This window comes from Ornithorhynchus anatinus, chromosome 14 (genome assembly GCF_004115215.2).
Source record: "Ornithorhynchus anatinus isolate Pmale09 chromosome 14, mOrnAna1.pri.v4, whole genome shotgun sequence".
NCBI lineage: Eukaryota > Metazoa > Chordata > Mammalia > Monotremata > Ornithorhynchidae > Ornithorhynchus > Ornithorhynchus anatinus.
In genome coordinates this window covers 11,505,080-11,530,041 of record NC_041741.1, presented here as the reverse complement: position 1 = coordinate 11,530,041, position 24,962 = coordinate 11,505,080, and the positions used below count along the sequence as shown (strand labels likewise).

Sequence of the window (24,962 nt, the reverse complement as noted above, 5' to 3'; positions counted from 1 at the left end):
CTTTAGGAACTAGGTGGTGCCTGTTCCCGCCCTGTGGACCCCTTCCCCCACCCCGAGATCCCCGGGCCCCCCACCCCCATCCCCCCAGGCGGCCCACCCTGCCAAAGAAGTGGAGCAGGAGCGGGTCCCTGGCAGGACAAGCTCTCCTTTTATTTTTATACCAGGTAAGTCAACATAGAAAATTCTCAGTACTTAAAAATCTAAATCCTTCACAAAAACAATGCAAATAATTCATTGTTTTATACCAAGCTTTTAATGATTAATTTTCAACAAATGCCAGTGAGACTTGCTAAGTGGGACAGGTGTAGCATTTAAACAATGCCCTACGGTGTCCACAGTTCACAGGAAAAATAGAGTATTTGAAATTTTGGAGCTGTACGGTATGGCTAATGTGGGAAGAAAATGGAAAATGCTGGCTTTAACATAACAACAATGGTACTGTATATGGCTGAAAGCTAATTTAACAGCACAGCCCACTAAGCTATCCTAACATAACAAAAAACTGAAAGAGCTTAAATAAAATGAAATTCACATCACAGTAGGAAAGTTATACCAGACTGAATTTGAAGATATGGACAGTTTTGAAAATTTTCCTTGTAGCCTACACTTCCAACAGAGATAGTCAGGCTTTTTCCTGTACATAGTTTGATGCTTTGTCTATACCATATATAGTAGAAAAATAAATTCTTTAGCAACCTAGAAACAGTTTATAAAACTCTTAAAGTTTAATTTTCTTTGCTAGACATGCCAATGTTAAACTGACAGCTATAAATTAAAGCTATAGACAACAGGTGTAAGTAATATAGAACAAGTTAAGAATACTACATATACCGGACCGATTTTTATTATTGTACTTTCTCAATTCCTGTGTGCTTTGCAATAGGAATAATAGGGATTTTGTTTTCTTAGAAAAGATAATAACTTGCAAGAATATAACACAAATATCAAGATAATTTATAATATACATGTACTTCAACAGCAGCCTGGTTTATGTTAACACCTTGATCTAGAATGATAATCCACGTCAGAAGTACAATACCTAGGACATTACAGTTGGGAAAGGCAATTTTTATTTTCAGGAAATGGAGCAAATCAAACTGGTAAGAGCTTTTAAATCATCTATTTACTATAATACATAGAAGATTTTAAAAATCTCATTATGAATGAAGATTACAACAGTGACCAAAAAGCTTTTCTTTTTCTAAACACAATGTACTCTAGCAGCTGAAAACAAACCAAGTTATTTTTCCTTTGTGAAAGGCATGGTGAGAAAAAACCTAGCAAAATCGTTCTAACCTACAACTGTCCACTCTGAAATTTGGATCCATAATTTATGGCCTTTCTAGTTGTATTATCGCTAACAAAATGTTTAAACTCAAAAAGCAGCATTCTTTTACAGCAAAATTGGTACCAAAGGGGAAAAAAAAGTCCATAAAAAATGGTGCAAAAGGTCATTTTGAATTTAGTACAACATACCACAGAAAAGAATATGAATACAAGTTTTCCATTTTTTATATATATATACACACACTCCAAAGAGGTTATCAGTACCCAAAGTATTTATTGCTACATTAGCAATGGATTTTTGTATATCTTTAAGGGCCACATAAAAATAGATTTAAGGAACTGATTCAATTGAAGTCCTAGATTAACAGTTTGGTTTAGAGAATGTGACAAATTGCATGTTTATGTATGAAAAACATATAACCTTATATGAAAATGTCATGAACTACTAAACGTGTTCCCCAGAGGAAAAATTAAAATATCTAAAATATATTAGATTAAGTTTATAAAGATCAGTGATCTTTTGAACATGCAACTGTTTACAGAATTAACAGCATACAAAATGTTTAGTTCATTAATGGAACATAAGGAAATAAGTAGGCGACATCAACATTTTTGCACAATGTTTCGGGTTCAGTCACCATGAGCATGTTCTTGGTATTGTGCTAAAAGAAATAAGTAAAAGATTAACCACCCCCTCATCCGTTTGTCCACAGGTTTACTCAGAAGATGGAAGGTGCAAGATTGTAATATTTTTCAACAGTGCATTTTTTTTAATTCCAAACCCTCACCCTCCAAAGTATGGAAGATGAAACTTAAAGTTAAAAGAAACTATAGCTGGGCTTTTAAGGTGTCTACACAGAATGCCTGAATGAGAAGTTGCCAAAAATAGCACATTAAATAACAAAAACAGCCATAAAGCAGGCTGAAAAGCACTGAATGTTTCATAAATGTGAGTTTTTTAATCATTTAATTTCTATAGAAAAATTTTATTCACAATATATTGTGACAAATTGCCACAGGAATGATATAGTGATTGCAATAATGTTTCATGCAGCAGCAGTTTGTACTTTATAGCTATTTTTGTTTTTGTTTTTTAAATTAAACTTCTCCAGTCATGCTTTATCACTTGGTCTTAATCTGCAGTGTGAAGGAACAAGGAATACAATACGGTTTTCGGAGGGAAGTGTCCCAGTTTGACTGTGAACTGCCATAAACATGGGAAGTACACGACTGTACCCTGAAACATGCATGTCTAATTTTGCTTTTCTGTCCAATTCCAGGCTGCCTGCGAACACCTCCGATTATATAATGCCAAGAGGATCTGCCTGTAGTTGTGGTTGGATCAGCTGAGGTTGCAGGGGTGGTGGTAACTGAAGTGGGACCATTGGTTCCGCCATCTGTCCTGGGTTCAAGGATGGCGGCTGAGGAGCCACGGGGTTAGTAGTTTCTACAATTTCTCCATTGTGAAAGAAAAACTGACACTGCTGAATGAAGGTCTCGACCACAGACTGATGGATCTTGGTGGTGGACAGAAACTCTCGATTTTCAAAATCAGGTCTCATCAGAGTTGGCCAAAAACAGATAGACAAGTTGTCGGCGGTCATGAGGTTGGTCTTGTTTTGACGACTGACCCTGAAATAAAAGGAAAAAATATTCAGGTGTCATAAAGGTCCAAAAAAGTGATAGAAGATCTATGGTATCATTTGATTTTTTTGTATGTTCCTGAAAGTCTGGTTTACCTTCTCCGTTGACTTACATTTTAAAACGGTACCCAAAATAGACTAATTTCTGCCATTCTTCGTAGAGTTGATGAAAATGATTTCTCTACTCACCCACCAGCCAGCTCACCACAAATAAGATTCTTCAAAGGTAAGGATCCATTCGCTGGATAACAGATGATTTACATCTCTATCCTGAATCAGAATATCCCTGTCCTCTGGGTGGTAGAGAGAGTGCAAACGACTTGGGAGGCAGCCAGTTCGGCCTACGGCTGGAGGCCTCTCTGGCTCCCGGCCAGGGCTTCCCACTTTTCCTTTAAATGAAAGATCAGTTGATATAAAGCCTCCCAGCTTTGTTGGCAGTGACCAGTCCAGAGGTTAGGAGTACTCCAAGTCAGGTCTGATCAAGAGATCACTCATTTTAATCCAACGCCAACCTGATTGTTAGGGAATTTCCATACACTGGCAACCCCAGTTTTCCTCCACAGAGAGAACCACGATGCCTTTGAGTCCCAAAAGAGAGAAGAGGGCCACCTGAGCAGCAATCCAGGCTCTGAAGGGATGTAGACTTGCCCGATGCTTTCTCTCTGCCAGGGCCCTGCTGGACTCAACCCTGTAGGGCTTGAGGGGTTGCGTCTCTGCCTGACTAGGTAGAGGTCAGACTCTCTGATTCCCTTCCTTCCCATTTCTCTACAGGGCCCCGCTGAAGAACCCGAAACATCGCACTCCCGGAGAGGTCGGGGAAAGAGGGTGTGGGATCAGCTGGTGAGTGAGGAGCAGCTCAGGCTACGGTAGGTTTCCTGGGCTCTGGGTCACACCAGGTGATCGGTCCGGTAGGATCAGTAGCTGGAGGCCGGGGTCACTGAAACAGATGCTGGAGCTGCTAAGCCAGGCCCCTTGGCCTAGTTTCAAGGCCGTTACTTAACAAGGTGAGCGGGGACTTTATCAGGGGGTGGGTAACCATCCAGCAGTCCTGAGCAGGCTCTGTCCTTGCATTACGAAAACAAAACCGCTTTATCGATTCTGAATCCTTTGAAGTGGTCCAGAAAGACTGCCACCCTCCTGTAGTCTTAGGATTTGGAAATTTGGCACTTCCTGCCAACCAGGACTCCAAGGCTAAGCCCTCTCAGTTATAGCATGCAGAGGGCTTGCCCAGCCCAGGCTCAACACCTAAAGAATTTCCCTAAGCAGTGGGGACACTGGAATGACCACTGCTCACCCCCACTGAAAATGGGAATGGTGAGGTCCTGCAGGGTTTAAGAAAATGGGAAGTCTATTAATAGTAGCAAGGGATGGGGGGGTGGGGGGGTGGGATTCATTCCTACCAGCCTAGGGGGAGTTAGCTGATCTGATGGGAACCTCTGAGGTCTTCACAGCTGGGCACAAGCAGGGAAACTGAAGGGGAGAAAAGGGGTGTTGCCCTAGGGAGATGGGAAGGGTGAATCTGACCTCTGACCTCCTTCTGGTCAGGCTGCCTGCTCCTCAGGGAGGCAGATCCTCACAAGGACAAATCCAAGGTGACCATCAGGGATAGCCCTTACCTTCATGTGGAGGTCAACTCTTAAATAAAAGTAAAGCGCAAGAATCTTAGAACAGGGGCCTTCTATTTTCCCTGGTTCCATATAAGCTTGACTGAAAATTGAGAGCACAGAATAAGGAAGGTGGGAACAGGAAGAGTGGCAGATTTTGGGAGGAAAAAGCAGGACCTGCCCTCTATGAAGCAGCTCCTCTGGTTTACTGCAAGGTAGCCATGCGGTCTGAAGGTTAAGCCAGCTCACCTCTATTTTTCCTGCTTCAACTGAATGTGGGGCCAGCTACTAAAAGGTCAAGATACTTTTTTTTTTGTAAAACCTTTTCCCTTTCATAATTATAACATTATTAAAATCAGCTGACACCTGGAATCCCTTTAGGGTGAAATGAATTTTCACTTAAAATTCTAAACTCAGAATTGCTCAAAGCTCTGTGACAAGAACTCATAAGTTGTTCAACTGTCCTTCCCAAGAATATTTAAATAATCACTAAAATTTAAGGTTTCCAAAAATTTTCAGAATGGATCATTTACAATATCGAGTTATATAATGATCCTAAGGTCAAGGACCATGGTTCCAATCCCTGTTCCCCCACCTGCCTGCCATATGACCTTGGGCAAGTCACTTAACGTCTCTGGGCCTCAGTTACCTCATCTGCAAAATGAGGGTTAACTGTGAGCCCCCATGTGGGGCGTGGACTTGATTGTGTCCAAACTGATTACCTTGTATCTACTCCAGGGTTTAGAACAGTGCCTGGCACAGAGTAGGTGCTTAAATATCATAAAAAAAGAAAAATCATCTTTACCAATTAAACTCAACTGTTTACCCAAACTATGCAAATCCTATTTGTTAATAAAAACAAAAATCTTTGATATCTAAGAAATAAAATAGCACATGAAATTTCCAAAATGTATGGCAATCAAAGAAGGGAACACTCCTCCTGGGTCACGAGTAATAGTCTTAAGATGTCTGCACATAAACAAAAGGTCTATCATACTAGGAAAATGTAATGAGACATCAAGGGACTCAATTCAAACCTCAGCGACTGTGGAAGCGAAACTGAGCAATGTTGTTTTTTTGTTTTTTTTAACTGGCATTTGTTTAGTGCTTACAATGTGCCAAGCACTGTACTAAGCTCTGGGGTAGATACAAGATCATCAGGTTGTTCACGGTATTACAGATGAGGAAACCGAGGTGTGGAGCCCACATTAGAATCCAGTTCCTCTGACTACTAGACCACAATGCTTCTCAAAAAAAAGAAAAAGCTCAAAGGTAACCAGGACCTAGCAAAGAGCAAATACTTAAGCGCCATTGTGGGCAGAGGTGTTTATCTCGGTCCCATCAGTCGGCTACCGAATGTGTAGTAGTACGGGAAACCTCATCTTCAGTAAGAGCCAGAAGCACAAAAATCATACTGAAAGATTAAAAATAAAATGGAACCCCACAACCTTGAAACTGAATACTAAAATAAATGTATGCAGTAAGAGTGGGTGTTGAAAAAACAGGGCCCACATCAAAGTAAAAAAAAAATAACAAGCACATCCTGCATTTTAGGTTAGGTTAGAAACACAATGAACAAACATTTTGTGTGGCTAGAAGAATGCCACAGCCCAATTGTGTGTGTTTTTTTTAATGCTTATGCCACCACATATTGGTGAACGAGGTAGGTGGTTGTGTTTTATAAAGGAGACACAGGGGTAGCATTAGTCTGCCAGTGTAGGGCGCATAGTATGGAAGAACAAGACCCCGGGTTTCCTGGCTCTCCCAGACTTCAGATATTTAGTTTGCCTGTCCAGGGGGCCCAAGTTACTGGTGAAGTCTGATTGTGTGTATCGGGATGGCCAAACCTGTTACGGTTAGAGGGGACCGACTGCTCCTCCTTGTTCACTCCTAGAGAGGCGATGCCAGCAGAAGGGGAGAATGAACTCCTTCAGAATTCCAGTCTCTAAGGTGCACCCCCCTAGCCTCCCAGTAAATTCTCAATCAAGTTACAAAGGGGGCCCCAGAAGCACATCTGGACACTATACTACTACTAATCATTATTGTGGTATTTGTTAAGTGCTTACTATGTGCAAAACACTGTTCTAAGCCCTGGGGTAGATACAAGGTAATCAGGTTGCCCCACATGGGGTTCAGTCTTAATTCCCATTTTACAGATGAGGCCACTGAGGCACAGAGAAGTTAAGTGGCTTGCCCAAGGTCACAGAACAGACAAGTGGCAGAGCCGGGACTAGAACCCACATCCTCTGACTCCCAAGCCCGTGTTCTTTCCACTAAGCCACACATGGTAGGTGATGTCATGTTTAGAGAAGGCTTTGGGAAGAAACATGCCTTTTATTGCTTCCTGGCCCAAAGGGAGAGGCAGGGGGAGGGGTGGGCACTTAGCACTAGCAACAGTCTGAGAAGAGGGAGCCAAAGATACAGCACCGCTGGTCATTGGGAAGTGAAATAACTTCCTGCCTCTCAGTTTGGGAGAGTCACAGGCTAACATTAAGGGCCAACTGGTTGGATAGAGAAAGCACAAGTGACCTTTAACCCTTAACTTTGATCTTTTCTTCTACCTTGCACAAATGAAATTAAATTTAAGTTCCTGAACTATGTAAACTTGTACCAGTTCATTCTGATCATTTACTTTACTTTTTTTTTTTTTAATAGAAAAGGTTACTGAGAAACTACATTTAACCAGTATACCAGAAGGAGCTCAGGTGTTTGCTTCTAAAAAGTCTACTGAAAGAAAATGTATAGTATACCTGTTTAGATGAGTTATTACATATTTGAAAACCTCATAATTTACAGGATGAAATTTCTTCACAATCTCTTTTAATGCATTAAGCCGTTCTGTTTTATCCAGGAGTTCTGTAACAAAGAGGATTTGGGGTGAAATTTCATATACATGAGACAATTAACATTTTCCTAAGTGCCAAAAAGTACTCTTTGCTATGATACATTCAGTGGGGAGCAGACCTTTCAGTGCTGGTGAACAAAGGTTTCTGTTTGGACGGATATGGACAGATATTTTAAAAAGTCCCATCTGAGAACACTGCAGCTGGCTGAGAATTAACTGGTGTTTGCAATTTAGTAATGCAAACGCTTTTTATTCTCTTGTGTTAGATTTCCACCTGGGGTGGAAGTTGGGGCAGAAGTGTCTAGGACCAAGTGCTCTCATTCTCCCGGCACCATTCCACCTCTCTCAGCCCCAGAAGTGCAAAGACAGGTCTGGTAATGTCTCTTGTGAGCTGCAGTGGAGGGAAACACCTGCACAGATATGCACCCATGCAATTTAGGAGAATATAGGAAATACTGCAGCCCAACAAAACCTCCATTTGGAACAAATGACTTCAAGTTGTTCACTGTGAAGAAAGGCAAAAGCAACATCTAAGTCTAAAAGGCAGAACTGCAAGCTGTCACACAGGGTGGAAGAAGTATATGAGGGGATTTCCTTTTTGGGAATCCTTTCTTCTTTCCCCCTGCCTCTAACCCAAGCCTCCTGAAGACAACTGACTAGAAAATTTGGAAATTGCATGATTATAGATGTACAAATTTTCTTCTTATTCTTTCAACACAAAAAATACAATAGGCCTACAGCAACGGAGAAAAAGCCTGGTTCCTCCAAATATCTGATTCTGCTTGCCTGGCAGGCCTTGAAAATCCCTCAATGACAGACAACTGGATGGAGATTCTAGGAGAGGGACTTCTCATGAATTGATGATCTCCGGTGCGGACAAGACTAGAAAGCACAGTTGGGGTGAAGGAGAGGAAGTGGGGCCAACAAAAGCCCTGTTCGTACCCTCCGTGTCCAGTCAGTCAGTCAATAGTATTAACTGAGCACTGTACTAAGTGCTTGGGAGGGTACAATTACAACAGAGTCATTAGACATATTCCCTGCCCACAGACAAACTTCCTGTGGGGTAGGTAGTCTCACCCTTCCACTCCCCAGTTGGAGGAGAGCTGTGTCTGCCTAGAGTGTTTTCATCCAATTTATGCTAGTGTTTATTTTTCCAATTTTACACATTGCAAAATCAGGATACTGGAAAGTCGAACAACTTATCTAAACAAACCAAAGTTGTGAACAGAAGGCAGACTATAGGCTCTCATCACGGTAAACGAGAGTCTGAAAATACAAATGGAAAGAGTTTAATTGTAACTGAGTGAGAGCAGGAGGCTTTGCTCACACTTGGCCCATTAAGAAGTTATGAGTGGAATGTCTGAACAGGAAATTCATAAACTGGGCATAGAGAAGATGTGCAAGATTGCCAGGGGATGGGGAAATCATAGCCTTGGCAAGTACAAACAGAGTTCGGAGAGCAATTCAGGCTAAATCACTTCTCAAACTTTTCCACTGATCTCTCACAACATTCCTTGTTTGCTTTTTTTCCTTTGTTTTTTCTTCTTTTGGCTTTTTTATGGAATTTGTTAAGTGCTCACTATGTGCCAGGCACTGTTTAAGCACTGGGGTAGATACAAGGTAATCAGGTTAGACACGCCACATGGGGCTCACAGTCTTAATCCACATTTTACAAATGAGGTAACTGAGGCACAGAAAAGTGATGTGACTTGCTCACTGTCACACAGTAGACAAGTAGCGGAGCTGGCATTAGAACACAGATCATTCTGAGTCCCAAACTGTGTTCTATCCACTATGCCATGCTGTTCCCCCAATTACACATCAATTCTTCACCTCTGCTCCTCCACAACTTCTCTTCTCCCACCACCCTGCCCGCAAAAAAACACATTTAAAATTCAAAGGAAATTCTTGCCTCTTAAGTGTCTCCCGCCACACTTGTGTTTCTTATACAAGATACCCCCAAAACACCAAATACAAGGGGTAAAAAGGCACCAACCTAGGACGCCAAAACCTTCCACTTTTGTGAATGGCAGGCAGCGATGCAAACTGATAATGTTAAGTCAATGGGGTCCAATGAAGGTTTCATGCCCGTTGGGTCACTTGTGGAGGCCTACAACACCTACCTCGGCCCCCAACAACTCTGTGAAAGAGGACCAAGAAGTGGGGAGGAAGTCTCAGCTCCTGGTCTGCCTGTAAAAACCCGGGGCGGGGGGGGGGGGGGGGGGGGGGGGGGGGGGGGCATTTACTCTTCTCAACCCCTTAGGGCTACATACTAGGGAAAGGCTAGCAGAAACATTCCTGCTTTTCTGATGCTTTCATTGGGCCATTCTGGGAACCTTTCTGGCACTGAGGAACTGGGAAAGGAAGCCTGCAGGGAGACGAATGGAATTTCTTCTTTTTTTAAAATGATATTTGTTAAGTGCTTGCTATATGCCAGGCAATGTCCCACCTGGAGCTCACAGTTTTAATGCCACAGTTCTGGCACTGAGGAACTGGGAAAGGAAGCCTGCAGGAAGATGAATGGAATTTCTTCTTTTTTTAAAATATTTGTTAAGTGCTTACTATATGCCAGGCAATGTCCCACCTGGAGCTCACAGTTTTAATTCCTATTTTGCATATGAGGAAACTGACGCAGAGAGGTTACCCGACATGTATAAGGTCATTCAACGGACAAGTGGCAGAGCCAGGATTAGAACCTAAGTCCTTCTGACTCCCAGGTCCATGCTCTAACCACTAGTCCGTGCTATTTTATCTAGGAATTTCCTGGTGCAGGTCCAAAGACCAAAATTCTCCAGGCTTCCTTCCCTCCCACTCCAAGATTCAGAAGCAGGGAAATTTGATTCCTGTCTCCAAAACTCTAACAACAGGTTACACTATTCTGTAGAAAGTAATGCCATTTTAAGCCCCAAACTGCAGAATATTAGGAGGAAACCTAAAAGAGGCCCTCAGAGTGTGGACAATATGAAGCATACCCATACACTTAAAATGAAAGCCCACATTTTCCAGTACAGTACTAGTTCCGAAAAGGTTTTTTAAATTTTTTTTTTTTGGTGATTCAAAAAAGGGCTATTACATCTCTCTAGCACACCAGACACTATATTTGGGAAGATGTGGATTTTCAAAGTGAATTGACAATGTTACAAATATCAGTGATTTAATAGTGAGTTCTTTTTCTTTCAAAAGAGAGGGAATTGAAAGATTTTAAACATGATTCCATAAAAGGAAATTCCATTTTCATTCCATGACTCCTTTTTTCATTCTTCCACTATTCTCTAGTAATCAGTCAAAACCCAATGGAAGGGTCTTTTTTATAGTTTCAACTTTAATGTTGGAATGTCACTACTGTAGAAGATGGTTGACTTTCAAAATGGCCCAAATTAAAGCTAGTAAATTTTAGAAATATCTATTATCTCCTTTGGGGAATCAGCACTCTGTCCCAAAGCAATAAGGTAACGGAACCTTTGGCATTCATCCTAGAAAAGAGCTTGTCGGTAGGTTCTGGTCACTAAACAAGTAAGAAGCCCTGTCACCACATTTAAGTAATTTCTTTGATTTTACCAGTCCAGCTTCTCAGTCAGTCATTGAAATGGGTAACCCAAATTATTCAGCCACATAAACCAGAAGAGTTATGTCCTTTGTCAAAATAAACCAATGCTCTTAGGGAATAAAGAGGAATCCTGAGCTTTGACATAAAAATGTACTCAACTGTTTTTTTAGAATTCGAGGTTCAACTAGAGTGACAAAGCATTTGCTTTTTAAAAAACTAAATAAAAGGCTGGGGTGGAATTTTTTTTAATGAAAAAAGTAACTTTTGGCTACTTGAGAATTTTTACATAGTAGACTGTAAGCTCATTTTGGGCAGGGAATGTGCCTATTATATTGTTATGCTGTAGTCTTCCAAGCGCTTAGTATAGTGCCCTGCACACAGTAAGCGTTCATTAAATACGATTGATTGAATGACTGATTGTTTATCTTGTTAGCTGTTTGAATTATATTCTGCAGGACGGACATGCTGATCTACAATCCATGGCTATATTTTCATGATCTGTATAAGACCCTAACTGTGCCTGCCCTGTCCTGTCCACACATGTAGTCTTCACTGACATTTAGCAATAGCCTGATACAAATACATTTTCCTGGAATGATCCAATTTGCCTAAGGATCCTTTGCTTAAGGATATTTTGAATAAGAGAAAACTCTTGAAAACATTTCTAGTTGAAATTAGTGAAAAATCGATTGATGATAAATAATTGACCTTTGGTATTTTAGGACCCAGTCTGCACAAGGTTAAACTATTAAGTACCACCTAATCTTTAGTGGGAATCGCGTAATGAAAACAGAGCTGTACAGGAGGAGGAGGGTTTGCCTTAGGAGAGATGCCAGAATCCAGGCCGCCTGGCAGGGAAATGTGGAGGGATCACCAAAGTAACCAGTACCCCAAAAGACTGGGAGCTTCTTGAGAACAGGGGTCATTTCGTTTCACTTGTACTCTCTAAAGTAGGTGCTCGATAAATACTACTGATCAATTACTTATCAACAATTAACATAAGGATGACTATCCTGGGAGGCTCAAGGTTACAACTACACAGAAAAGTGCTCTATTTGCCTGGCCCCAACTGAATGCTTTTCAGTCGCTTAGTTCTGAACTGCAACTAAAAAAAAAAAGGCCTAGATTCAAAGTCCCATAACTTTACCTAGGAAATGAGTGAGAAATCGTTGCACAGAAGTGCATTTGTGTGCACATGTGTAGGTTCAGCTTAAATTTCTGTCCTTCATGGATGTATGCCACCAAAAATCCCTTATCTGGTGCTCCAGTATCTCTGCTTCTTTACCAGACTCTACAGCACCTCAATAGCCTCATCTGACTGCTTAGTACCACCTCAAAATTTCTTTTTAAAAGGTGTTGGGGAACATGTAGTCAGTGCTTCATAAATACCATAATAAAAATAAAAATAGTCAGAAGGATCTGGGTTCTAATCCAGGCTCCACCACTTGTCTCCTGTGTGACCCTGGGCAAGTCACTTCACTTCTCTCAGTCTCAGTTACTTCATCTGTAAAATGGGGATTATGACTGTGAGCCCCATGTAGGACACGAACTATATCCAAATCTTGTATCTACCCAGCGCTTAGTACAGTGCCTGCCATATAGTAAGCACTTAACAATGCAAAGAAGAAAACAGGAGGAAGGAGAGAGGAGGAAAAAAAGGTATTCCTAGTCTGCTGCCATATAATAACCTTACTGTACATCAAGACACTCACTGTACATCAAGAAAGGAGGCAGTGCAGAGGCTTTATACCTTTCTACAAAACATTTAGTTACTCGTGATTCTTTTATAATAAAAGGTATTGAAATAATTTCCATAATGAAAGCTATTAAAGTCATTTTCAGAAGGAGCTTTCTTCACTATTTCAAGTGAATATACACACACACACACACACACACACACACACAGAGCGAAAATATTGGAATATTCTTAGCAGTAAATGTTTTCCTTAGCAAGATTAATGGTTCCTTTTTTCTCATTTAGCTCAAAGTTGCAGTGAAGACATAAGTCACTAAGATTGAGTTTTATCAGTTACATTTTACTGATAATTTATGACTTTAATATCCATCATTTGATAACTATCTATAGCTAGTAATCAGCAAAAGAAAAGCGTTTTGTTTTGGGGTTTTTTTTGTTTTTTTACTTACTTGATGTTTCTAATAGCTCTGGATGAAGTGAGTATGGGATTAAAGGATCCGGAAGATCTGCAAAAAACGCTTTTAGAGCTCCAGCTACAGCATTGACCGTCACTTCCATCGATACAAGGTTGATATTATGATCTATAAGGCAAAAAATCAAAGAGCAGTTTATTAAAGTGGAAGTTAGACAATTGCTGTTGCACAATGGTATTTTTTTTTAACAACTGCCACACTGTATCAAAAGCATAAAGATTTTGGTAATTGAGAACTGAAGTTGAGTTTTAATTAATTGTTCTTAATTGAGTATACTATTGCTTAGATGCTTAGAGACTATCTCCTATAATTTCATCATTACTTTCCCAGCATTAGTTCAATGATGTGTATTCTGCACATACTTGATAAGTTACTGATTCAAGCAACCTCCCTATCCAGATTTCAAATCTCAACCAACTCAAACTGCACCTAGTAATCTAAAACTTCAGTTATGCCTTATAAGCATCCCCTGCAACTAAGCCACCTCCCCTTAATATTAATGCATGATATGTTAGCATTAATGTTGTTCCTGAATGGAATGTATTGAAATGAATGATTAGCACAAAACAAGGAAGTAAAGCAAAAGTCTAATTAAATTTAATGCGAGAGGGAGAGAATATTTTTCCAGATGATTCTATACATTTTAAATAGCTACCTGATAAAGGATTCCTGTAAGATAAATTTTCTTTTTAAAGAACTAAAAATGAGCAAACAAAGCTGAAGTTCTGGAATGTTTTTGATACAGTGCCACGTACGTTGAGAAAGATTTAGCAACTTTTATTTTGCATTACTGTTAATCTCTTGTGTAGTGATTATTACTGGTAGCATTAAGATATTGCTGATTTTAATATAGCCAAAAGAGAAACTCATTATAGGTTGGTGAAACAAGATGGAAAACTTTTGGGTGAAGATGAAGTTGAAAGACACACACAGAAATTAAACAACATTAAGATCAGAAAGTAACAGATTTGGAAGCATCTTTTTGTCGTGTGATTTCTTAATGAAAGGGATAATGGAATGTCTGTAAGTAGATGGTGTCAACTGAAGGAAAATGCTGTTTAAAAAACTCTTGGACAGAGGTGAAATTAAGGTAGGATTTCCGTAGGGGAGGAACAGGAACGGCACTGGGCAGCTCAGTTAAAAGCAAGAAGTTATTCAGAGAAGGAAAAACCATGTACTTTTCAAAAAGGAAACTGATCAAAATGATAACTGATTACAAACTGATCTGAAGATGTTTTAAGTTTCCTGAGGAGATTTGGGCTTTAAAAAACGAGTTCAAGAAGGCAGTGGACTAGGTCGGTAAGGGTGCTCTAATGATAATGCACTAACGCTGTTCTCTTTGCTCAGTTTTCCCTCTTTGTTGTCCACAAGCCCAGCTCCTAGCTGTACCCTGCTCTCCCTCTCAAGCATGTTTGGCCCTGAAACCTTCCTAAAAGTCCCAGCTTCAAAAAGGCTCCCCTGATTAATTCCTACTATCAAAATGTATGAGACAGCACTTATGTATGTTTTTATTAATGCCCATCTTCTGCATTAGGGAGTATAATTCAATTATTTATTCTGAGTCTATTTGCAAATATTTGCATATGTGTCCCCCTCCACTGACAGTGTCAACTCGTTGGGGGCAGGGCACACCTTGTGCTTCTGTTGTACTTTCCAAAGTGCTTGGTACAGTGCCCTGTACTAACGCAGAGTTAATAAATACTCCTACTGCATGGTTCGCCACAAAAACTTCTTGCGATAGAAAGAGAAAAAAAATCCTAAAAAAGAGAGTCCTAGAGAAAAGACATAAGAACTGCCTGTTTGTTATTATGATTAAAGGAATGACTGGAAGAATGCAATGATCTTTATAGATTGACTTGTTTCCAGACTATCTGGATTTTCATGTACCTTCACCCTCTCAATCCAGATATACAAGATTTGTATTGAATGTTTGTGTAATGGGAACATTTTAGTTAGTGATGTGATTGCAATTACAGAGTAAAAAGAATGAACTATTCTAAGGCACAGGCACCTCCCCTCTCCCTGCAAAATGCCTGTTGGAAAACACAGCCTGATTGAAAAATGAAACACTTAAGTACCAGAATTCTTTTACAAATTTGAAGCTTCTCCCATCTGATTAATTTTGACAGCTTGTGTTGATTACACTGACATTGAACTTGAAATGACTTGGAATTTCAAAAGGATACTGGTAGAGTCATGACTGCTAGACCATGGAACTTTAGTATGGGCCCCACAGCAGTGTGACGCAGTTGATCTAATTTGCTTTGGTAAAGAGAAACCTACGTTTAGAAAACCTATGTTTTTCTAAACTCTCACTGTTGAAGATTAAAAAAATGAGTGGAACCGATATACTATGTTATTTTAGACAAAAGTCTTAATTTGGATCCTTAAATAAGTTTTAATTAATTTGAAACCAAAGTATTTCAATATTCAATTAGTGTTACAAGAGAAATCAGAGTACTCAAGTGATTATCTATCAGCTTTAGCCCGAGCACCCAGCTGGGCCTGCCCGACCAAGCCAGAATTATGATCAACTTCTGCACAAACAAGCTCTTTAAAATCTACCCACCTCTGTGGTCCAGCAGGAATTTCTTAGAGAGGGAAAAAAAAGTGAGAGTATATTTATTTTCTTTAATATAGTAGTCTTTCATTACCTTGATCAAACTGCTTTTGAATGTTGTCTTGATCCGTTTTATTCCCACTAACCCTGTAGAGACCTTCAGTACACAGTCCTTGGAAGGAGAAAAAAAACAAAAAAACCCACATCTTTTACAAAAATTGTACTGCAACATCACTGCAAAATATTTTCATACATAGTGTACTTCACTATGTAAGCAGTCCCCGGCTTACAACTTGAATTACGAATAAACAGACTTACATAGTTTCTGAATTTATACCGTTTCAACTTTACCACACATCTGGTTTGACTTTACACCCCTAGTCTCCTTTATGGCCCTAGGTCCATTTATCATCTAGGGTACCTAAGTGAAGGAGAATTGGACATGCCACTCCTCCCTGGGTATTCTGCCAAACAGTCGGGTTACCAAACCCCACCACTGCTCCTCTTTAAACTTTCTCCTTTTCCCCACAACTCTGTTATACACTCTTTTTCCTACATATCCACCTCACCACTTTCTCCCCTGCCAGATTGTCATAAACTGCATTTTTCTTTTTCTTTATTTTAAAGAGTTCAGTATGTACTTGTTTCACTAGATTCACTATCAGGCTTGTCCCTTCACCAGCTGCAACTCCATTCGTCTCCCCACTCCTGTAAGGGGCCACCAAAATCACGGGGCTGGGCTGGAGAGGAGGCCTGAGAAGGGGAACACTCCCACCCTCTCCACCTCTGTCACCACAGGGCTACTCCAACCATGGAAGTGGCCAAACCGCTGTGAAACAAGTTTGTTGTTTGTATTTTGTTTTTGTTTTTTTAATTCAAGAAGTGACACCAGGCAGGGTTGGGGTAGGAGAGGGAGTGGTTTAAGAGAGGGTCATGGGGGTGGGACATACTTGGGAATATGATGTTAAAGAGGGAGGGGAAGGGTTGTCATGTTCACTTCTGATTAAGGCTCCCAAGGGGCAGGGATCATGTCAATTCCCACTGTTTATTCTCTCCCAGTGCTCAGCACTATACTCTGTAATCAAATCAATCAATTAATGATACTTACTGAGCACTTATTGTGGCAGAGCTTTGTATTAGATACTTGGGAAAGTACAACCGAGTCATAGATGTGATCCCTGTGCCCAGAAGGAGCTTACAGTCTGCACACAGTAAATGCCTGAATATGATTACTGCTACTAAAAGTCTGGCACCCTACTGTGGAGTATGTGAGTCAGTAAAAGCCCATTATTGATTCAGCCTAAAATCCTGAGTAACTTCAGCAAAAATAGGGCCCAGGAACTAATCCCCCATTCAGAACATCGTATCTAAGTTAAAACTGGCTCAGCCTTGCAATGTTTCAACTTACAGCATAGTTTTCCAAAACCATTTTGTGTCTTAAGAGTGAGGACTTTTTAAGTTCCAGCTTACCTGAATAGTGTTTACTTCTGTTTTCCTGACAATCAGGAAATGGAATTATTTGCCTTCTCCGTGTCTATCTCAAGCAAAATAAAGCCAAGTACTACTGATCACGAATGCAAACTGAAACCTTCCTCTTGTCATTAACCAATTTCATCTAATTATAGTAATATTTCAAATTATACCTCATCTCTACTTTCATTCATTATACAGTCACCCTTAAAGCTATACTAACGAACCCACTTCTTCCTGCATCTATAGCTAGAAGCAGGTAATAAGGCAGAAATTTTGGAAGGAGTTTTGTTTCAGATTACTACTGGGACGATTGATGGACCACACAAGACTGCAAAGCACAACAGGACTCTGATTTCTTTGTGCACTACACCAGTGAATGAATGTATTAATGTACCGTACCTCCCCCACCTTGAGGGGCTGTCTTTACCATCAGGAGTAGTGTTTATGCACAGGGAGAATTGCGGCTTAATCACAATCCCCCCGTATTTAAATGGATATTTGCCTTTTTTAGAACTCTTGTCTTACGCTGTGGAGTCGTCTCCTGGGTACTTACAAATATTAGCAATAGTGCTAGCAAATATTAAGTGCTCACAATGTGCAATCCACAGCTCAGAGCACTGGAAAAGACATACGCAAATAAGCTGTAGACACAGTCCCTAGATAACATGGGGCTCACAATGAGAGAATTGCGGGGAGGACTTTGGTGACAGACACCTAAGGAAAGGTCCAATCAATCATGGTTGATCAATCAATCAATCAAATCGTGTTTTTAGCACTTGGTGTGTGCAGTGCACTCTACTAAGCGTTTGGGGAAGTACAACACAACAATATAACACACACATTCCCTGCCCACAACAAGCTTACACTCTAGAGGGGGGAGAAAGACAGGAATAAATTACAGCTATGTACATATGAGGTAAGAACATAGAAAAAAACACAAAAGGAGCAGCACGATTTCAGGCTAATAGCTCAGACAGTGTCAGAAGTCACAGCTGTGGCTACCACGATGACTTTTCTCAATGTTAAAAAAGAGTTGAGAAGGCTCAGACAGTGTCAGAAGTCACAGCTGTGGCTACCATGATGACTTTCTCAATGTTAAAAAAGAGTTGAGAGGGCCCCGTGCTGAGTCCTGGAATCCCCAAGACTTTTTCCAGGGGTACACACTGTCTCTTTCAGGGTAAATCTTAGCCTCTTCATTTTGCCTTGTAAAAAATGATTGTCCTCTTGTGAAGATATGAAACGAGGGTCACCACAGTATTTTTTTCTCTTTTACAATGACAAGTATGCCTTTGGAGTAGCCTACAACACCATTATATCTGGTGGTCTTGGTGGTGAAACAGAGTTAAATTTTGAGATTAGAATGGTCTCTGTGCCAAAGTAACTGTTTTCCTCCCTCTCTTCCCCCACACCCCATTGCTGGTAATGGCTTTATTCTACAGTTATTAAGATACTCTGATTTTTAAAGCTTAGGTAACTACACTCAGGTCCCAAGGGGAAATTTATTCTGCCTGAAGAACCTTTCCACACCCCTTAATGATGATTAGAGTGAAAGGTGTAATCAATGTATCTGTTCTTTGAAGGGGAGAAAATGTTCTGGAAAATCTTACTCTGAACCACATGGCTAAGAGCTCCAAAACAGAAGTTACAATACTCATACACAGTTAGTCTCAATTAAACATTTGGTGAATTAGCTAAGGCCGATTTTTAACCTCGCCAGCTGTGAGCCTGCCTTCTCTCTGAACCTCTTTCATACTGTGGTATCTGTAGATCACAACAGTGGCTCTCTTCACACTTTTCTAGTATCACTTAGCGAGATCCCATGGGTTGCCTAATAATAATAATAATAACACTAACAACAGTACTTAAGTACTTATTAAGTGCAAAGCACTGTACTAAGTTCTGAGGTAATGAAAACAGTCAGGTTGGACACAGTCCATCTTGCATGGAGTTCACGGTAGGAGGGAGAGGGAGGAGGGAGAACAGGTATTCAATACCCATTTTATAAATAAGGAAACTGAGGCACAGAAGTTAAGTGACTTGTCCAAAGTCACGCAGCAGGCAAGTGGCAGAACCAGGATTAGAACCCACATCCTCTGGCTTCCAGGCCATTAGATTTTTATTGCCCCATAGTCTGAGTAATGGAGAATTACTAGCAGAGCACACTTGAGAATAGTTTTCCAACCTTTGCTCCAAGGAGTGAGCTGATGTGAGCTGAGTTAAAACAAAAGTGGTGAAGTACAGATCCACAAAACCAAATCGGACCTTAAACAAGCATCTCTTCTGTTAATATGCAGAGAAAAAGAAACTTCCGGCCTGCCAAGTCATATACACCTATGGGCTATCTCTAGCACTTAAGAACACTGCATCTCTCCTCAGTACTTTTGCATATACATTTATTTCACTGCCCAATTGACTAGATTACTTGACTTGCAAACACTTCTATGTCTGTCTCCCACATTCAGATGTAAACACCTTGAAGGCAGGGAATGGGCTTGTTTTGTACAGTGCGCCGCACCCAGTGGGCATTCAATAAATGCTATTACTACTCCTTACTACGAAAATCTAGAAGTCTGTAACTGGCCATCGGGTTTTTGTGAATGGAATTAGAATAGTGTTCAAGAAATGTTAGCTCTACTCAATTAGATTGCAAGTTTCTTGTGAACAAGGAAGGTGTTTTGCTTCTGATGTACTGTCCAAAAGTCTAGCCCCATGCTTGACACCCAGCAAGTGTTCTATAAATACCATCTCTATTACTATTTCTACTAATCCTCAGTGGAATGGATGCCTGCTTCACCGCAGAATAAACAGTAACAGAGTTATCTCTAAGATCTGTGGCTGGGTGGTAACAAAGGGAGCCTGTCCAGACCCTGGCCAGACCTATCTATTTTCTTCCAGGCAGATCCTGCAAATACGGGGGCCAAGTGCCCCATGTAACCATGCCATACAACTCCCGGCACTGCTGCTTCATGGCAAACATTCTGGAAGTGAGGGGGCTGCCATTCCTCAACCTTTCTCCAACTCCCCAGTCACATTTCACTTGGTGCAGCGATCCACCTGGGTGAGCTAGCCTTCAACCACCTGATGGCTGATTTCCAGAGAGAACATAAACCCTCTAAACCACTGAATACTGGTGACTAACTCCCATAAAACCTCCCACGGCATGACTTCAGAAGACACACAGTTGCCCAGGCATAGTTTATACATGTACCTTCCAAATCTTAGGAGTTCTAGTGGTCCACAAGCCATTTTCAACTCAACACTGTGGATAGGTTAATTTAGGGACAAGAAAGAGAAACTGGAAATGAGAACCAATCAATCATTGGTATCTATCAAATGCTACATGTGCAGCAGTCGGGTCTTCAGTAGGTATAGCTTTATAACGCTTTAATACACTAGAAATCCTGACGTACACTGGCCTTAAGACTCAGATGATAAGACAGCAGTGAGGCTGAGAAACAAAACTGGAGGAAATCTTTTAAGAGGATTCGAACCTTAAAGGCTATAAAGCTTTTGCTGATACCCCGAATACTGTTCTTAAGTTCTAGAAAAAATTATGAAAAAGAAAAAAATTGGTCAGTGTTTAGCTCCATTATTTCCCACTTGATTCAGTGATTCTGGAAAAGCTGGAGCCTCCCCGAATGGCAACTTTGTAATGCTCTAACTCCAATTCCTCTAGGCAACCGGAAGAACACCTAATTATGACCAGTTTATCTGAAGAAGCAGTTTCTACACTATAACATTTTCTACAAGAACCAGAGTATGACAGTTACGTTCAAAGATGAAAAAATAACCAATCACCAGTTTGATATTAACTAAGGCATGTTCTTCAACTTATCACTCTTAGGTAGGCTGGGACAAAGTTTTGACAAAAATACCATTTCTTGGTATTAATAGTCAAGAATGGGCTAAATGCACCCTGGTTCTATGTTGCTACTTTAAAGGACAATGTCGAATTATGAAAGGTACTACAGTTCTTCATTCAGTGAGGAAATGACCATTTCCTTTATGGATTAATACCTGCCTTAGAGTATTTTTAGAACAATTTAATGAGAGGACCACGGTTCAAAACCGGCCTGACTCTGAGCCAGCTGATCTGGCTCTAAGCAGCTCCTACTTGGCTCGGAGCTCGCCAGGGATGCTGTTGGTAGTTAGGGAGTATATCTGCAGCTGGCTCGGAGCCAACCAGGAGTCACCATGGGTGGATGGGCAGCTGCTGGGTCTTTCAAACCCAAACCCATCCTTCCACCATCCTGTTTCTCACAATCACAAATACCTAAGTGTCCCTTGGGATGATACAATTGCCCACTCTCACCCTAAAAGGCACAGTGACAAGGACTTTTTTATTCTGCACAGAAGAGTGTTCTTCACCATCTGCCTAAGATCCCACTATAACCACACGGCACACCCCTGCAGGCTTCCCGGGCCTGGGAAGAGTTCTTTCACAAGCTGAAACAAAATCTGCCACTGCAGTGTAGGAAACACATACTGCAATGCAAGTAAACAAAGAAGCAAGCCACCCATTTCCTTCAAAGGCCACAACCGATATAACGTCCTGGCTAAGGAGCAGGATGCTTTAGATTATTTCTTATGGGATACACACTTGGTTTGGCATTCCTTTGCTTAACACTGTTTTCACAAAACCAATTAAGAGGATTAATGGGGTATATAATAATAATTCTGGTAGTTAAGCGCTTACTACGTGTCAGGCACTGTACTAAGCACTGGACTGGATACAAGCTAATTGAATTGGACACAGTCCCTGTCCCACGTGGGGCTCACAGTCTCAATCCCCATTTTACAGATGAGGTAACTGAGGCAAAGAGAAGTTAAGCGATTTGCCCAAGGTCACACAGCACACTAGTGGCGGAACGGGGATTAAAACCCATGACCTTCTGACTCCCAGGCCTGCGCTCTATCCACTATGCAATGCTGCTGAAATTGTAAACCTGAAATACCTACAAAGTTGTTTCAGAACACTCCAACCTAACAGCGAACTTTACAGTATGGCTAAGTTTTCCCTACTCTTCTCACTCTCCATTGTAGTTGCTACTGGAAGACAAAGGAACCAAAACAAGATCAAAGAAAGGCCAGGGATCAATCAGAATAAGGACACATAAAGCCTTTAACACTGCCTTAGATGTCACCTCCTTGCTGTGATAACCCAAATGGCTCAACAAATGCTCAAATTATCAAAGACCAGGCAGGAGTAATACAGTAAAGACACACTAGCAGATGTTGTTGTATTTGAATCATAAAAACAAAAGTGAAAGGGAAAACTGAGATAATCCCAATTAAAATAAAACCTGATAATTGCCATTGCTCCTGCAATTTGTTTACTTTAACCCAAAATATTTATATCCTATCTAGGCCAAATCCCCTAAAGTTCAGTCAATTGTCAACAAAAACAATCACCCCCAAGAACCCAGGCCAGCTTGCTGTTTAGCAAATGTCTGGGGTTCAAAAAGGCCATAAAATGGCAAGCCAGAACCAGGTTGAGTCCCCCTCCATTTGCTTCACCAGAGAGCACAGTGATTGCTACCATTTGGGGGCTTTTACAAACTGCCTGAACCTGAGCTGATGATGGAGAAGAAAGAAGAAAATGAAAGGAAAACGAAAACCCCAAAGAAGCTACAAAAAGCCCCACCTGAACCCAACTGCTTGGAGTCCTCGTAGAGAGCAAAACGGCATGATTCACTGCTCTCATTCCACTCTGACTCTGCATCTAACCAACCAGACGGTGACTCTTCCCAAAGACGCTGCTGAACAGATGCTTAGAATTTGCTGATGATGGACTTTACCAATGGAATAAAGGCAGTTCTGCTATACCACCTTTTCAATGCAGGACATTCATTCCTTCATTCATTTAGTTGCATTTATTGAGTGCTTACTGTGCGCAGAGCACTGTACTAGGAGTTTGGGAGAATACAATACAACAATAAACACATTCCCTGCCCACAATGAGCGATATGTATAGTAGAAGAGTTAGAACAAGTCCTTCTCAAAACAGGAATCTGTTGAGGGTATTACACAATCCACAAATTGGCAAAAATAGATTTGTTGCAGGGACAAAATAGCTGTGCACATTTGCTGTGGTTCTGGTTGTGTTCTGTTGTGGTTCTGAGTCTCTGCCTCAGCTTCAATATATTTTGTACTGCACTATTTAACATGACAGTGAGAGGCAGCATGGCCTAGTGGATAGAACTCGGGCTTGGGTCAGAACAACCTGGCTTCTGATCCAGTTGTCTGATCCACTTGTCCGCTATGTGACCTTGGGCAAGTCACTAACTTCTCTGGGCCTCAGTTACCTCATCTGTAAAATGGGGATTAAGACTGTAAGCCCCGTGTGGGACATGGACTGTGTCCAACCTGAATATCTTATGTCTAACCCATAGGACAGTGCCTGGCACATAGTAAGCGCTTAACACAACACTACTGAAAAAGAGAAATTGGTTTGGAACAGTTTCAATCATGGTGGTATCGAACAATCCACCAAATACATGAATTCCCACTGAAACAATGCTTTCCATTTAATCACCCATTTTTGAACTGCTTTTTAGCACCGATGATTGTACTGTCAATTTCTAGACTAGACCATTGCAATTTATTAACAATCTGGATTTAGTCTTTTTTTAAAGACTTTTACTCTTTCAAATGGGGGGATGATTATACCCGCTCCGCAGGTAGCTCTAAGGCAAAGCTCAACAAATATTAAGTTGATTTCACCAATCAAAAAAGCCACTCCTTTGACAGTCTCTGCTTTTGCCTGAATGTGCTGCCTTTGGATTATCTTTGATGTCTTATCTGAATATCACTCTGCCTCCACTGCTCAGTTTGATAACTGCAAATAGGGTTATCAGCTAGTCTGCCTTGATTTTTCACTTGTCACGAACAGAAAGACAAGTGTATCTGCTGAGCCCTGCTCATGCTTTTGAGAATAAATATTATGTTATAAATAAAAGCCTTATTGTGAACCAGTTGAATCAGATCCTTGAATCAAATTAAGTAAGACTAGGTAGATTGAAATGCTATGACAACTAATATTTTTTTTCACTTTTATGAGAATACATCTTTGTGCTCAGTTTAAGATTGTTAAAATTAAAGGTAAGTATGGCTTTCAAAGGTACAAATAAAAGAATATTTTTTCTTATGCAGAATTAACTATTCTGAAGGTAATAAATGATTTTTATGGATTCAGTGAATCAGCAGATATTGGACACAATTGTCCTGAAGACTTTCAGTTTGGTGTGGGCCAACCCAGAATATCCCATCCAACTTCTAGAAAGTTCTTCAGAAACTCCTGCCACTCAGCACTTGGGGCTGCAGGCCCTCCTTCCTTCCTTCCAGAATATAAATTCCTTGTGGGCCTGGAACATGTCCTCCAACTCTGTTATACTACACTCTCCCAGCACTTAGTACAGTGTTCTGCAAACAGAAAGTGCTCAATCAACACTATTGACTGATTCCCTTGCAGTTCCGCCCTGCTCGGAACCCAGGACACAAAATAAGGTAAGGAGCATGGCCTAGTGGGACAGAGCATGAGACTAAGCATCAGAAAACCAGGATTCTAGTCCCACCTCTGCCACTTGCCTAATGGGTGGCCCTAGGCAAGTCATTTCATTGCTTCATGCCTCCATTTCCACAACTGTAAAATTTGATCCCACTTCCTCCAACAGTGTTCCCAAAGGTTGCATCCGATCTGATTACCTTCTATCTATCCCAACACCTAGCTCAGGGCCTGGGACATATAGTACACATTTAATAAATGCCATCATTAAGAAATTATTCCCAGATAGCTCCTCTTTCTCAGGGACTCTGTATGTACACTGAGCAAGAC

General features: G+C 40.9%; 1 protein-coding gene across 3 annotated transcripts in view; it reads right to left on the bottom strand.

Annotated features, from left to right (window-relative positions):
* Window positions 1-230: 230 nt before the first annotated feature.
* Window positions 231-24,962, bottom strand: part of ARHGAP5 (Rho GTPase activating protein 5) — a 67,654-nt gene continuing 42,922 nt past the window's right edge. For all 3 annotated transcript variants that reach the window (XM_029079548.2, XM_029079547.2, XM_029079549.2), the window contains exons 4-7: window positions 15,750-15,827; window positions 13,072-13,203; window positions 7,285-7,390; window positions 231-2,919 (exon numbers count right to left, since the gene is read on the bottom strand). In XM_029079548.2, coding sequence (XP_028935381.1) covers window positions 2,589-2,919; window positions 7,285-7,390; window positions 13,072-13,203; window positions 15,750-15,827 — 647 coding nt within the window. In that variant the 3' untranslated portion in view covers window positions 231-2,588. The remainder of the gene's footprint in view (window positions 2,920-7,284; window positions 7,391-13,071; window positions 13,204-15,749; window positions 15,828-24,962) is intronic.